Below are 2,169 nucleotides of genomic sequence, written 5' to 3' on the forward strand. Positions count from 1 at the left end.
TTATTAGACCATTTTTAACCATGCGGGGCATGTTGGTGTGTTGCTGGATGGAAGTGGGGTGCTTGATGAACGTACTGCCAGACTGCTGTGTAATGGGTGGCGTGCTGAGTGGCGTGTTGTTGGGTAGGGGTGAAGTATTTTTTACGGAGTATTTCTTTTTCATTTTTCTTGTATTTAATTTATTTTGTTTAATTAGTTATATTATTATTTTGAAATTATAATAACGAATTAATTTAATAAAACACACTAAAATTAATATTAAAAATACGATTACAATAACAAAAATGTCCTAAAAATAGAAAATTACAATACGATAATTAAAAAAATATTACCACAAGTAAACATTACTTAAATGGTACGACGGTAGTTTGGTGGAAAATTCCAAATATGCTCGGTTAAATCCGCATGAAATGCATTATGCACATCTTTGTCGCGTATTTCCTTTTCTCGTGCAGCTCGAGTAGTATTTCGATTCCTAACAAAAACGGGTCGGTTTTCTGGCTCTCTTAGATAGTCTTCGTCGAGTGATGTTATAGCAAAACCATTATCCTCTTGGATCATATTGTGCAATAGAACACAACAATATAATATGCGGTGCATCTTTTTAGCTCTCCAAGCTCGTCCAGACACACGTAATATATTGAATCTAGCTTGAAGGACACCAAATGTTCGCTCGACATCTTTTCGTGCACTTTCTTGAAGACGTGTAAACTTTGTAGATGGCTCGTCGGTTGGGGATGAATAAGCTTTGATAAGTGTAGCCCAATCCGGATAAATACTGTCCACGAGATAATAACCATGTGTGTAGTCATGACCATTTACTGTAAATGGTGAAGGTGGAGCGGAACCGTTCTTAATAGAATCAAATAATGGGGAGCGGTTTAACACATTGATGTCATTGTTGGAACCTGCAACACCAAAATATGCGTGCCATATCCACATATCATACGAAGCTACAGCTTCAAAAATAAGAGATGGTTTTTTTTTGTACTCACTTGTGTATTGATCTTGCCATGCAACGGAACAATTCTTCTGTGATGACCCGTCCTTATCCACCTGGACGAAGTCATCAACATTTGGTCCCATTGCGATGATCGACTCCAAGTAATGTCCTTAAAATGAGCAAATGCACAGCGGAAGACTTAATTCGTACCTGAGAATAAACATGCTTAAAAGTGTCAACCAAAAGGTTGGTGAGTTCATAGGTTTATCATAACAATCATTTCAATATCTTAATAGACCACAAGATTTCATAATCATAAACATAATACACTCGCAAGTGTATGTAAAGCATTCTAAGTGGTTGAGCACTTGGTAACCATACTTAACATTTAATCATCGTCGCATATTCCCTTTATTATGAAATCTCACTACACCGTACCAAGTGTAGTCACCGAAACGAAGTACTGTGCAACCGTTGAATACTGGTCGTCCAGTCCGGTTGGGGTTGTCAGGCCCGATAGATCTATCAACAGGATTCGCGTTTACAATACCACATGTAAATAGTAGTTACCAAGCTACAGGGAAGTATGCAAGTGGTACAACTCAACGTAGAATATATTTTTAAGTACTTGTGTCTATTTCGTAAATATTTATAAAAGCAGCGCATGTATTCTCAGCCCAAAATTATATATTGCAAAAGCAATTAAAAAGGGAGCAAATAAAACTCACCTAATGTATTTTGTAGTAAAAATACATATGACGTTATTGAACAAAAGTATGGTTGGCCTCGGAATCACGAACCTATATCATGTATATATATATTAACACCTATAATTGAAGTCAAATAAATTTATGTATTATTATTAATATAAGTGTTATTTTTAGTAATTCATGTGTTTCATTATTAACTTAAATATATTTACTTTATATACTTTAAATAAAATAATTCATAAAATATAGTAGTATATTTTTATATAACTAACTTTAATTGTAATAATAATAATATTAGTAGTAATATTGATAATAATAATATTAATATAATTCTAATAATAATAATAATGGTAAAAGTATTGATAGTAATAATATTAAAAATATTAATAATAATGTTAATATTAATAATAATAATAATGATAAAAATAATAATAATAATGATAATAAAAATATTAATGATAATAAATAATAAAAAGTTGTATTATTTTTACAATAAAAATTATAATTTTGATACTA

General features: G+C 31.6%; 1 protein-coding gene across 1 annotated transcript; it reads right to left on the bottom strand.

Moving 5' to 3' along the window:
* Nucleotides 1-348: 348 nt before the first annotated feature.
* Nucleotides 349-942, bottom strand: LOC139875374 (protein ALP1-like). Its single transcript, XM_071862711.1, has one exon. It carries the CDS (start codon nt 940-942, stop codon nt 349-351), a length of 594 nt encoding a protein of 197 aa, XP_071718812.1.
* Between the last annotated feature and the right edge of the window lie 1,227 nt (nt 943-2,169).

This window comes from Rutidosis leptorrhynchoides, chromosome 11 (genome assembly GCF_046630445.1).
Source record: "Rutidosis leptorrhynchoides isolate AG116_Rl617_1_P2 chromosome 11, CSIRO_AGI_Rlap_v1, whole genome shotgun sequence".
NCBI lineage: Eukaryota > Viridiplantae > Streptophyta > Magnoliopsida > Asterales > Asteraceae > Rutidosis > Rutidosis leptorrhynchoides.

Bases quoted from the DNA above. Each gene is read 5' to 3' on its own strand.
- LOC139875374 (XM_071862711.1), bottom strand. From the start codon at position 942: ATGTGGATATGGCACGCATATTTTGGTGTTGCAGGTTCCAACAATGAC.